This window comes from Centruroides vittatus, unplaced genomic scaffold, assembly GCF_030686945.1.
Source record: "Centruroides vittatus isolate TY-2023 unplaced genomic scaffold, ASM3068694v2 contig_658, whole genome shotgun sequence".
Taxonomy (NCBI): Eukaryota; Metazoa; Arthropoda; class Arachnida; order Scorpiones; family Buthidae; genus Centruroides; species Centruroides vittatus.
The window spans coordinates 1012776-1024283 of record NW_027122410.1 but is presented as its reverse complement, the minus strand read 5'-3'; the positions used below and the strand labels follow the sequence as shown (position 1 = coordinate 1024283).

The 11508-nt window shown below is 33.2% G+C and overlaps 3 protein-coding genes across 3 annotated transcripts in view; 2 read left to right on the top strand and 1 right to left on the bottom strand.

Moving 5' to 3' along the window:
- The first annotated feature begins 742 nt into the window (after nt 1-742).
- Nucleotides 743-1102, top strand: LOC136979989 (ribonuclease H2 subunit C-like). The gene has a single exon (XM_067276012.1). It carries the CDS (start codon nt 743-745, stop codon nt 1100-1102), a length of 360 nt encoding a protein of 119 aa, XP_067132113.1.
- A 2405-nt stretch (nt 1103-3507) lies between these two features.
- On the bottom strand, nt 3508-4853 carry LOC136979988 (uncharacterized). Its single transcript, XM_067276011.1, has 4 exons — nt 4742-4853; nt 4231-4469; nt 3900-4058; nt 3508-3837 (listed from the first exon to the last, which is right to left on the bottom strand). Exons 1-4 carry the CDS (start codon nt 4851-4853, stop codon nt 3508-3510), a joined length of 840 nt encoding a protein of 279 aa, XP_067132112.1.
- A 4542-nt stretch (nt 4854-9395) lies between these two features.
- The window catches only part of Mer (ezrin/radixin/moesin family protein merlin), a 42783-nt gene continuing 40670 nt past the window's right edge, over nt 9396-11508 (top strand). The window contains exons 1-2 of the mRNA XM_067276068.1: nt 9396-9650; nt 9738-9925. Of these exons, the coding sequence (XP_067132169.1) occupies nt 9839-9925 (87 nt within the window). The 5' untranslated portion in view covers nt 9396-9650; nt 9738-9838. The remainder of the gene's footprint in view (nt 9651-9737; nt 9926-11508) is intronic.

The window sequence follows — 11508 nt, the reverse complement described above, 5'->3', positions numbered from 1 at the left end:
CCACTTTTGATAATTCTTATGTCGAAAAATACGGTCGATCTCTGGAATATTTTGTTTAGATTTAATTGGTACTCTTTTGCGGCGAATTATTCACTTGATTTATCCAGTTTAATGTCAGGTGGATTAAATTAAGTTGTTACGCATGGCAAAAACTCACGACGAAAGGAACAAAGTTTTAATAAGAATTTTCTATTGAATTTCGAAAGCTTTGATCGGATTTCGAACCCGAACCCCTATTACAAAGAGAGAATTCTCACGGCCGGATGGCCGAGCGGTCAAGGTTAGCAGCCTGCCGCTCTGGGGGACCCGGGATCGAATACGGACGGGTCGAAAAATCCCCAGGAATTTTTTCGGGGGGTGGTCCGTCCGGATATGTCGGTTCCCGTCCCTCACCACCCGGCCGCCCCATTGTGGGCCTGGCCGAACCCATAATGGGCTTGCTGTAAGAGGCCCTCTTAGTGCCCACAGGGCGGAAAGAGTTACAAAAAAAAGAGAGAGAATTCTCATTGTAATAGGGGTTCGGATGATCAATTCCTCGATCATCCGATAGATTCTCTTTTTTAATCCTTTCTTCAGAATATTGATTCCAAATTGAGAAATTTATTATACGGTAATAACAATTGATTTTTAAATTCTATCACGTTTATATCGCCGCATTCCTAATTCGAAATGAAATAAGAAATATACAGAAAAATTAATCAGAAGAGCGCCTCTATCGTCGGAATTTTGCACTCGCTTAAAAATGGCGGAGAAATTAAACGTCAATTTATCGGAAGTTGAAACGGCCGATTGCCATTTATTACCTTGTAAGATAAAAAGTTCCGGCGACGCAGCCGTTTCTACTTATTTTACTTCGACCGTGGACGAAATAGGCGAGTATAAAAAGTGTTCTTTCAGAGGTCGCCCGTTAATGGGAAAAGAAGTGGCTTTGACGTCAGATTATATTGGAATTGTGGTAGAAAATAAAAACGAAGAACTGTGCGTCGTTAAGAAGTTTGAGAAATTTACTTATTGGAATTTGGATAAAACACCTTCGAAAGATGATGCCTTAATGAGAATGATGGACTGGCTTGACGTTTCCAACGCTCTTCATCAGAACTGAAAGAAGAGAATTTCCGTTGACATTGCTTTTACTGCACACAAATTAAAATGTATCTTGGTTAATAAACGTGCGAAATGCCGATAAACGATGTGACGTCAAGCATACGGTGATACAAAACTACTGTTATATATATCTGTACTGATATGTCTATCGCCTCACTTTATTTTCCATACAAGTTTAAATTTTTCCTGTTTTAAATGTCATCTTTCATAATGATGGTTGGAAGTAAAAGTAGTGGATTGTTACTTCGAGAAACAATTTATTGTTATAAATAAATAACTGGAGAAGTGTTGGAATGATGAACAGTGAATCAAAGCACAAGAAAAAATGATTCAGGCTTCTACCCTACTGACTTAGAGGACCTGGCTTTGATCTGGGTTGAAAACAATGTTTTTAATGGGCAGTCTCTGTTGGATGTGTCTGGCCTTGTCCCTCGCTATCTAGCTGGCTCCGTCGTGGGCCTGGCTGAACCCGTGATGAGCATGATTAAAGAAAAAACTCGTAGTGCCCTAGGACAGAAGGAGTGAAATAATAATAGTGAAAGCAAATACTAGACCTTCAATTTATATTGAAGCTCTTATTTTGGTATTTGCTTAGTTGAAATTTGAACAATGGATGGATTTTTTTATTCAAAAATGATGGGAAGGTATATTATTTTTATATTCAATGTAAAATTCATTAAAATGTTTCCTATACACACATTTACAAAAATCTATTGAGATTAAATAAATCAAAAATAATAATGTTTTAGGTGTTTTTGACAAAGAAAAACATTACATTGCTTCAATTAATGTTTTGTTAAAGTATAGATTGTTTTTTAATAAAAAATAAATTTTGTACAATAGACTCTTGTTAATCTGACACACTCCAGTGTGATTGTCTACTAACATTTCCATGAAAATATTAGTCATGTCACATTTTTTTGTATTCAATTTTATTTCTTTGCACAGTATTTCATGAGCCCCCTATTACTTGCCTGCCTGCCTCCAGAAGTATCAGTATTGAGGGGCAATACAAACGTCTATAGAGTCTGCTAAGTCTTAGTTCTAAATTATGCCGTTACGGTGATCAGGTGCTACTCGCGAGAACTGGTTTTGTCAGTGTTGAGTCAAATTATTAGTTAAAAGTGAAAATAAAATAAATTTATGAATGGACACTGTGTTCCAAATGAATTATTCTATAAAAAATTAATATTGTAAGATTATTAGATGGAATTGGACAATATACAAATATGAATAAAATTAAAACAGAGGGACTTAAAATTTGATATTTTCCCACTGAGAGAAGTGCTTAGTAGTAATTGAACATTCTGTAATATGCATAGGTATATAGCCTAAAAAACATTACTGTTTGCATTAATTATAAATTCGTTACTCATGTGACATATGTAACCATCATATTGTCTGATATTATTTTGGAAAGAATACTTAGAGAAAAAGATGGTTCAAGACTAAAATCTCCTCTCACTCAGACAATGGTAGAGGGGACATAATGTTTGTTAGGGGGTACTTAGCATGTTTTTCTTTAATAACTACAACTTTGCAATTTCTAAACAAATTATAACATACTACATAATTGCAGTATAATTCCTTATATGCAGTATTTTTCAACATTAAATAGTAACATATTTAACATTCTTCCATCCCATAAGAGCAGATAGAAACAAACCTCAAGACGTAATTTTTATAATAAATAGTCAAGTGGTTATAGTATGGACATCATCCTATTGTTTCTATCCATATCTATCCCTGATAGAACAATATACTAATATTAGGAATGCCAATGTTGAAAAACTGGTACAATACTACAATGCTATAGAGGTTTGATGTCATTTAGCCCCTCTATGATTTCATTTGCATTAATTTCCATTGAAGTAATATTTGAGATTAATATTAAATAATGTTAGCAGAAAACAAATTACTACAAAAAATCTAGTTAAATAAATAAGAAAATACCAAATCAAATAATAAGCACAAATAATCAAATTTTAATATCATTAAATTCAAAGTATATAAATTAACAAGTTTACAATTCAAATATACATTTATCATTACTCAATAAGAAAAGTTTTCACATAAATATCAGAATTCAAATACCTAGGATTTACAATAGTAAAATAAAATTAAAAGCTTTGGATTAAAAAAAACCTATTATATGTTATACATTCTTGCATAGAATTCTTAAAACTGCATTTAAGAATTCCAAGCAGAATGTCCCTCAGAATTTGTTGAACTTAGGATATTCAAAGCGATATGCTCATTCTTCTGTGGAGGGTTTTGATAATGCTTTGGTAATTTTGACATTCTCCTCTTCTTACTGGAAGTAAATCCTCGTTGAGGCTCAATGTTTTTGTTTTTTGATTTTTTTGTTTGTTAATAGTTGCTCTAATTCCTCTAATGTGGGCTTTATGGATTTAACAGTCTATTTAAACCTTTAAATTCCTCTATAAATTGTAAATTTTCAACTATTTTTTTCATATCGTCAAGTTGACATAGTGCATTTTTCCTTTTTAATTCCACTTTCGTATTTAATGTATTTGGTTCATCATTATTTATATTTTTGCTTAAGTGATCTAATAACACTTCTTTTTTCCTTTCATCGTTATTCTCCCATATAAGAAGTTCTCCCTGCTGTCCTTCACACTGTTTTGAAACTGATTCAGCTTTCAATTGACAAACGAGAAGAATGTGTTTGCACATATTGAATTTGACAGCTGTATCAATACTTTTCATGTGTACATATGAATGCAAGATTTATGCTCATTACATACTATTTGACATTCACAACTTTCTTTTACCATAGCAATTGTATAGATATCTGATCCATTTGATGAAGGAATTTTCCATATGTTATCCTCTTTTATATCAAGATCTTTGCATAAGCTTAAGCTAGTTTTGTGCCTTTTTCTTAGATCAGAAAGCTCCCTTGTTACCTTTCCTTTATGCATGGAATGATTCTATCATACATCTTATCTATTACAAAAGTCATTAAAGCATGAATGGCTTTATCCAGACACTTTACTCTCTTTCCTTGCAAATATATGTGTTTAATGCACTTATGCATATTTTCTATTGCATATTTGTATTTAGACCACAATGTAGTCTGTAGCAATAAGCCCAATGTTTTACTGTTTTCATGTAGTTTTCTTTGAAGTATTGTCCAAAATCAGTTGTTTTGTGATCATCAACCAACTTTATCACTGCTGTTGCTGAAATTAATTTAAAGGTTTCTTTGTCTGTTCCTTGCATCAGTGATTGTATGATTTTATACACTTCAGTCTTTTTCTCTTTAGACTTTATTTTACAGAGGTTCTTGCACCATGCACAGTCAACATGCCACGAACAATATAATCTTTGAGCAGTTTCATCTCATAACATGCACCCAAGCATTGAAAAATGAATCAGCCATAGCTACATAAATATGTTTGATGACAAGGAGCTTACTCATTCTTTAATCTTAGAAACAAAGATCTTTAATATCTCCTTGTCAGTTCTGTTACTAAACAAAAAAGCACAAGGAAAACTTTGTCACATATCATCAATTATTATCAGTGATATTCAAAATCATAAGCATTAAGTCCATGGGTTTCATCAATACACACAGCATCATTTCCATATTTTTTTAACATAAAAGCCCGACCATCATTCATAATAGCTAAAGCAAAGTCAGATTCTGATAAATGAAGATATTCTTCACATTTTGTACCTTGTGGTTTATAAAACAACAGACAATCATCAATGCCATCTCTCATTTCATTCACCCAGGCATCTACACTTATTGAATCATTTGGATGTCTTATGGAATTTGCTGACAATTGGAAACTACTCTCAATATTATGTAGATCCTTTCTGATTACTAAGTGAAGTCTTTGTAGCTCTTCAGGAGTTGATAGGTTGTCTCTGACTTCCTTTATTATGGCATTGAAAGGTTTCCTCAAAGAAATTTTTTATGCTAATGAATTTCTGTCCTCTGATGACAAAACTGTGTGACACAGTTCATTTTGATGGCCTACGTGTTGCGGAGTGAATATAACAACACACCTTTTGTTGTCTTTTATCTTCACTTTCATTTCGGATGCACAGAATCCATCAATCTTTTTGCTTCCTTATGTTTTTAAATGACGAATACCTTTTCCCTTACTTTTGAAATAACCAGATCTATGACAGTTATAATATATAAAACTGTTAGGCTTAATGTTCCTTTCTGAACCACTTATTATAATGTACTTAATGGTATTTTCCAGTTCACATTTCTGTTTCCATTCCTTAAAATCACTAAATGAATTAGGTCTGAATATTATTGGAAATAAAAATGTCATGCACCTTGCCGAAATGTGATGATAGTTCTTTTTTCTTATATTCACTTACACACAAGCTGCATGTAAATATTTTCGAAACTCCTTCGAAAACCTGCCATGCCAAATTTCGTTTCTTCATCGTTACCCCATCCTGATATACAGTATTAAACGAAATAGATGCCAAAAAACACAATTTTTTTTTACTTTTTTCTTTTTACTTTTGGATTCAGGAGGTCCGAAACATGGAGATTTGCTCGGAAAGTCAAATTTGACACAAGTCCAATACTTGTGTATACTTAAATTAACAGCCAAGAAAGAAAAAAGTTTTCTTCGTTTTCGCCGATTGTAACGCCATTTATGACAAAACCGATAGTCTCATGACATCCTTGACGTATAATATTTTTGGTTCAATGAATTTTTCTGTGGGATGCGTATTTTTTGAGTTATTCCAGTGGATTGATTAAAATGAACCACCCTGTGAATACAAAAGCATTAAGACAGAGAAATTAATCATATCAAATTTCGGTTTATATAGATTTTTATTGTCTATTTGTAACTATGCGAATATTTATCTAATATTCAAAATTTTTCTATAAGTACCGTATCTCTGATTTACTAACGTTGTCATTTTCTAATCTTCGAAAAGGATTATGGCTGTTACAAGTTTCCAAGGAAAGTATGTGATAGAACAATGTTCTTGGAATATAATGGATTGTCGAACTTGGCTCGCATTGGTGGGAAGAGTAACTTCATTCCTCCATTTATCATATAATCATGCTGGATTTCATTCGTGTGATCTGACGATCTCTATCTCGCGATGGCATTTCCATAGTTTTGGTGAATCATAGATACAGCGTTTAATTAAAGTTAAGGGATCGTTGTGAATCCCGCAAAACACCACCGCCGGTACCCCCTACCTACTTTAGCCGCCACTGACGACAAGCAGGAACAGAGCCTTAAGTGATGCCCGCAGTTTCAAAAATAAGCCTTATTTGCTGTGCGCCGAGACGCCAGTAAAGGCAATGACTAAACTTTGACATTTTGGCCGCGACCAACAAAATGCTCCGTTATGTTCCCACAACAGATAGGTGGGAACCGGAAACAGCTCTTGATTTTAGCCAAAAGGCCGAGAATCGATCGATCGATCGTGAATCATAGATACAACATATATGAGAGTAATGTAAGTACCGTCTATTATTTGTGGAGTTAGCAAATGACTTGCATATTAATTAATCATAAATTTCTTGTCTTACTACTATACTATATATACTACTAGTACAAAAATATATATATTTTTTCAAAATGGTTACCTAAATATTCAATATTAATGTCTAATCCCGCCTTCAGAGGAATAGTTATTAATAATAAAATGAGAAATTCAACGCTGATTTTTATTGTATACTAATATTTAATCTAGTTGACAATAAAGATACAATAGTGCCTCGTACTTCGAATTTAATTCATTCCACGGGCAGTTCGAACTCCGAATCAATTTTTTTCGTATTAAAAGTAACGAAAAGCGATCACCGCTCCCACACCCTAAACAATACCTATTTCGATAAACTTAAAACGACAAATACACATAATTTAAAGTAAAAAAAAATAACGCAATTAAATACCCAAATAACACGAAAATAAAAAAATATGTAAATACCGGATAATAAAATGAAAATTGGATTTAGCGGTCGCACATCGTCGACTTCGGTATCTTAAACGCGGTGGCTAGATCCGCCACAAGCGTGACGCTTTCACGCTTGGCAATGAGTTCCTGTTTCATGTCAATCACCGATATCATAATCTTCCTCTTACACTTCGATGCTTCCACACACTTATGGAATACCACAGTTAATATGAAAATTTATATTGGATGCAACAGGAAGTTTTTGTATGGATAAAAATCGAGTAGGGGAAGATGCTCCTAAACTTCGAACGATTAAGAAGTTCTGTTCTGGAAACTTTGAACTAAAGTATATACAATGTAAGGGGCGCTCAAAAGCAGTGGACAAAGAAAAAAGAAAGAAACTGTTAAAAATTGACAAATAACACGCAATATATATAACCAAATACCAAAAAATAAAGCGAAAAAAGCACTGAAAACACATGACCGTTACGCGAGATCGAAAGACGACTCGGACACAAAATAGTGGCGTTTACGCTTCGAATGCATTTTTTTCACTGTGCCTTCATTTCGAATTTTGTATCATCGTTCGAATTCCGAAAAACGAATTTTTCTCAAATTTAGCGTTCAAAATATTGAGGTTTTTTTTAACTCTCCGCCCTGTGGGCACTAAGAAGGCTTCTTTTTTGCAAGCCCATTATGGATACGGCCAGGCCCACAATCGGGCGACCGGATTTAAAGGACGAGGCCCAACATATCCGGACGGACCACGCCCCGAAGATTATTCGACCCCGGGTCCCTCAGAGCGGTAGGCTGCCACCATGACCGTTCGGTCATCCGTCCTTTTAAAATACGAGGTACAGTACAGTACCATTGTATAAGAATTATTTCAAATAAGAAGAACGCAAGACCGCGCTTCATCGATGCGCTGTTTGATGCTTACTGGAATGTGTATCCATTGTTTCCTTCTTTCATTCGTCTTGTCGGGCCTGTCCATAATTGCTTAATTGTGACTGACCATAAAGCCGAAGATATAATAGCCCTGGTGTTAGCTAGTCAATTAAATTTTAAAAGAAAAGAAGATAATACAAACAAGTGTTTAATTGGTTGGCTCGAAGGTAGCACGAAAAGACATCAATATTGTCTTAACTCGAATTCAATCTGAACACTCGTAATTTATTACATATGTTGGAGATTAGGACATCATTCACTCATTTTCATGCCGATTAGATCCAATTTTCGTCTCCGAAATGAAGAAAATTGATCCTGGTCATACAAGCTTGCTAGCTGCCACCCACCAAACCATAAAAATTTTAAATAAGGTTAACAAATACAAAATTTTACTCGCATCATCTATATCGCGTGCGTTCTTTTATTCCTTCGCGTAACTCCGAGCGAGCGACATCCGTTTAAAAATTCTTGCGGAACGCGTTCCTAAATTTCGGTCGGAGTGCGCGCCGTCGAACGGCAAAAATGACCGCTTGTAGCAGTAGTTTACGGTGGAAAACTACATAGCGTTCTCCATGGCTCAGATAGTTTCGTTTCGGGGTCCATTATGTGGTTTTATGAATGAAAATTTAGAAGTTGTGAGAGCGCAAGTTAGTGCACGCGATGATGTGTCGTTTCGATTTTTTTTTCGTGACTATTTTGAATGCTCTTTCAACAAATAATCCATTTTTTGGTTAAATTTTACAATTGGACCCTTATTTTGTCTTTAAAAGCTCATATTTTAGAATTATAGATTCCTCCATCACGATACTATCGATAACGCGGGCGCCGCCATCTTTCTTTCTTACACCGTCGTTCCTAAATGCCTACAAACAGCAGCGCACTCCCGTAGCAGAGCGACCGCTATTAACGAACGCACCCATTGTATTATGACTTATTTACAACCGAAAACACAATTTCGGTAAATTTCAATTTACAACGCAATTTAAGTAAATAAATGTTGAAGTTCATAAATAGTATGTATAAAATCTAGTCAATCAGTAGCCTATATACGAAATGTTTATTATAAAATTTAACAAAGAATCGTAAAAATCTTAACAGTTTAACAAGTTTAATTGTTAAATGTTTACGAATCTTTGATAAATTTGATAAAAGCCAAGATAAATTTAAAGAGGAGAATGGAATTCGATTCCGGATTCTAAAATTCCGATACATTTTAGCACTACATTCCGATCATACTATAAATACCACCATTTATTCTTTATAAAAAAAAACATTAAGAAATATTTTAATTTAAATTTTACGTATTATTTAATCAAGCTAGTTTTAAATCATTAATCTTATTATATAATTTACGAATTCGTTTAAAATAATTAAATTAACCAATTGACTACGTCAGAAATTATTACAATTGATAAAAGCGAAAAACGTTATTTTCGCCCTCTGGCGAGAACATCGGAGAAAGAAAAAGTTATCAGGAAAAGTTTTGTGCGAGTATGCTGATAATCCATTTTATCGTTGTTTAAGCGATATTGCACGATTTTATTTACGAATATTTTAGCCGGTGTTTATCGTACGTTTTTATTTATAAATTGACAAGAAATCGACGTAAAATGCCAACTAAAGTCGTGTGCATCCCAGACGATGTGTTAGTGTGGCAAGTGGCAGCTATACTTAACTCTATTGTAAGTGCATAAAATGTTATTTTCCCTATCTTTATTTAATAATTTAACCAATTCGTTAGTAAAAATACACGTGTATGTTTATAACAGGTGAATTGAATTAGTGGTGATGGTCGAGGACGGAAGTTAAAGTTTTTTAAAAAAAAAATCTCGTCGCTCGCATCTTTAATTGAGCTTTTAAAAAGTTCGTCATGCCATTTAAAAGAGCCAAAAAATCTGGAAAAGTTATCCATGTACGTGTTTCCACTATGGATGCTGATCTGGAATTCGATTTGGACGTAAGTGTTTGTTTAAATATTTTTTAAAAACGATCGTATTACATAAAGTCGACCACAAACTTTTTATTATCAAATAATAATAATAATTATTATTGTTTAACCGAAAATAATTTTTGCATATTAATAAGTCAGAGTATCAATTTTCTTTTGTGTTTATGTAATCTTATTTTGCAATTGATGATGATGATAATTGATTATACATAAAAGGATTAAATTCTTTATTTTATGACTGTCACACATTTTTATTTAATGACATTGAGATAAATTTTAATTATTTTTTTTTGTATAACAATGCAAAGTTTTTAGGACAGTAAGATCCTCTATTATTATTATTACTAAAGAAAATATTGGATTTATGTTTATCGATTTTCATTTTAATAAAATAAAAATATTTGAAAAAAGTTACATTTTTTGATTTTTGTTAATTACTGGCAAATTAAAAAATGTATATAGCGGAAGCGTACTTAATTTGTTACGTAATTGTCTCGAACCGTTGACGGGCAAAGATGTACGAGGCCTGTAAAACTGTATTGGAGAGTTTGAAATTCGAGATGGCGTCGACGAGAGACTAATTTTATTCGTGGGATGCATTTTAGCCGAGACTGAAATGGATCCCACGAATAAAATTAGTCTCTTATTGATGCAATCTGGAATTTCTAATGCTCCGATGCAGTTTTATAAGATTTATATGTCTCTACCGATTGATGATTTGAGATAATTATATACAGTGGTACCTCAGTATACGTCTGCTTTAGAATACGTCCTGTTTAAATGAAACAAATTTTGCTCGGTATACGACTTAATTCAATTATACGTGCCATCTATCATCAAGCAGCACTATCGGTGTACTAGACCAGACTAGACGTTTGCGGTGCTACGGTCTATAACTTTGTTAAATTTCTTCTGATTTTAATTTTTAAGTAAAATTTTATTATTTTTATTAATCATGAATTGCAAAAGTTGAGATTGTTGAGAAATATGAAGGTGGGAAATATGTTCGAGATTTAACTGTTGCATGCCATATTACGAGAACGACGATATCGACAATCATGAAAAATAAAGACATTATTAAATCTGCTAACATTGCGAAAGGGGTTAATATACCATATCAAGAGGAGTTTTTTTTTTACACGAGAAGGGATTAATCATTTTTACATTACTTCTTATGGGAACTGTTGGTTTGGTATACGTCCTATTCGGTATAAGTCCAAACATCAGGAACTGATTAAGGTCGTATACCGAGGTTCCACTGTAATTCATTAGAGGCAAGAAGCTTACAACTGTACTTAATTTATTTGTTAATCATATTAGAAATTGACTGTAAAGAAAAATTATTTTCCTCTTTTGTTGGCAAATCTTTTGAAGTTTTGTTTTGTTGCCAGTATTATTTCATTTTACTTTGTAACTTTGTACTTATATTGATATATACAAGAATTTTTGCATTTATTTTTATGTTTAAAAAAGGAATTGTAGAGAATGTACCTTATTGAGATCTAATTTAAATGTTACCCAAACTTTTTTATTAATTTATTAAATATTTCAAAAAATTTTCCCATTGTCACTGTCAAATTATTCATTGGAGT

Bases quoted from the DNA above. Each gene is read 5' to 3' on its own strand.
- LOC136979989 (XM_067276012.1), top strand. From the start codon at position 743: ATGGCGGAGAAATTAAACGTCAATTTATCGGAAGTTGAAACGGCCGAT.
- LOC136979988 (XM_067276011.1), bottom strand. From the start codon at position 4,853: ATGAGAGATGGCATTGATGATTGTCTGTTGTTTTATAAACCACAAGGT. The intron at 4,059-4,230 runs GTAAAACATTGG...GATGTATGATAG, and splicing joins AAGAAAACTACATGAAAACA to AATCATTCCATGCATAAAGG. The intron at 3,838-3,899 runs GTAAAAGAAAGT...CATTCATATGTA, and splicing joins ATATCTATACAATTGCTATG to CACATGAAAAGTATTGATAC.